The following is a 1,518-nucleotide window of genomic DNA, read 5'->3' on the forward strand; positions in this document are numbered from 1 at the left end:
TTACCACCCTTGATCTTACCAATGCTTATTTACAATTAAGCTTGGATAGTGAATCAAGGAAGTATATCACAATAAATACGCACCTGGGTCTATTCCAATTAAATCGCCTTCCATTTGGAATATCATCTGCACCAGGAATATTCCAGTGTGTGATGGACCAAATATTACAGGGAATTCCCGGAGTAGAATGTTACCTTGATGACATTTTAATATCTGCACCATCTGAGTCAGAACATTGGGTTAGATTAAACCAAGTATTTCAACGGTTAGAGAAATATGGTGTGAGAGTTAAAAAACAGAAGTGTGAAATTGGTAAACCATCAGTAGTCTATTTGGGTCACAAAATAGATGGAAATGGTATACACCCTACTTCAGACAAGGTAGAAGCGATTGCACAAGCATCCAGTCCCACAAACATTACCGAATTGCGCTCCTATTTAGGCTTACTAAATTACTACGGGAAATTTTTTCCAAATGTATCTACGGTTATAAATCCGTTAAATGCGCTATTGCGCAAACAGACACCTTGGTGCTGGGATAAGGGTTGCGAGGTTGCATTCCAAAATAGTAAAAAATTAATACTAGATAACTCATTGCTAGTACATTATGATGTAAACAGGGAATTGAGGTTAGCGTGCGATGCTTCTCCGTACGGTGTGGGTGCGGTTATCTCGCACATAATGCCAAATGGTAAGGAACGCCCCATTGCTTTTGCGTCGCGGACACTATCTAACAGTGAACAAAACTATGCGCAAATTGAACGCGAGGCACTATCCATAGTGTATGGTGTCAGAAAATTCCATAAATACTTATATGGGAGACGTTTTGTTTTGATCACCGATCATAAGCCACTTACTGCTATATTAAACCCTGAATCCCCTGTGCCCACTTTGGCTGCAGCAAGAATGCAGCGTTGGGCGTTACTATTGTCAGCGTACAAATATGACATCGTCTATAGGAAATCTAATGATCACTGTAATGCAGATATGTTATCTAGGTTACCAACCAAAGATTCTAGAGATGAACATGTAGAAGTAAATTATTTCTCATATGTTGATGACTTACCTATAACGGCAAATGATATTGGTAAAGCAACAATCAAAGATCCTTTATTAGCTAAGGTGTATGATTACGTTTTGAATGGTTGGCCAAACCATGTTAAGGATAAAGAGATACAGCCTTTCTTCATACGCAGAAATGAATTGTCAGTTGACAAGAGGTGTATTTTGTGGGAATTACGAGTAGTAATACCTGGCAAATTTAGGTCAACATTATTAAATGACTTACATGAACAGCACCTGGGCATATGTAGAATGAAAGGGTTAGCTCGAAGCTACTTATGGTGGCCAGGGTTAGACCAAGGGGCTTCCCCCATAGTAGTTGTACCGAAGGGTGATGGTAAAGTACGGTTGTGTGGGGATTATAAGGTTACGGTAAATAAAGTGTTAGTTGATTCACATCATTCCTTACCTACAGCAGAAGATCTTTTTGCTACCCTTGAGGGCGGGAAGATTTTTA

The 1,518-nt window shown here is 39.4% G+C and overlaps 1 protein-coding gene across 1 annotated transcript in view; it reads left to right on the top strand.

Annotated features, from left to right (window-relative positions):
- Positions 1 to 152: 152 nt before the first annotated feature.
- The window catches only part of LOC117124254 (uncharacterized protein K02A2.6-like), a 2,337-nt gene continuing 971 nt past the window's right edge, over positions 153 to 1,518 (top strand). The window contains exon 1 of the mRNA XM_033270413.1: positions 153 to 1,433. Coding sequence (XP_033126304.1) covers positions 153 to 1,433 — 1,281 coding nt within the window. The remainder of the gene's footprint in view (positions 1,434 to 1,518) is intronic.

The sequence above is a fragment of the Anneissia japonica genome, unplaced genomic scaffold, assembly GCF_011630105.1.
Source record: "Anneissia japonica isolate Jap-2015-1 unplaced genomic scaffold, ASM1163010v1 scaffold23521_len3238_cov189, whole genome shotgun sequence".
Taxonomy (NCBI): domain Eukaryota; kingdom Metazoa; phylum Echinodermata; class Crinoidea; order Comatulida; family Comatulidae; genus Anneissia; species Anneissia japonica.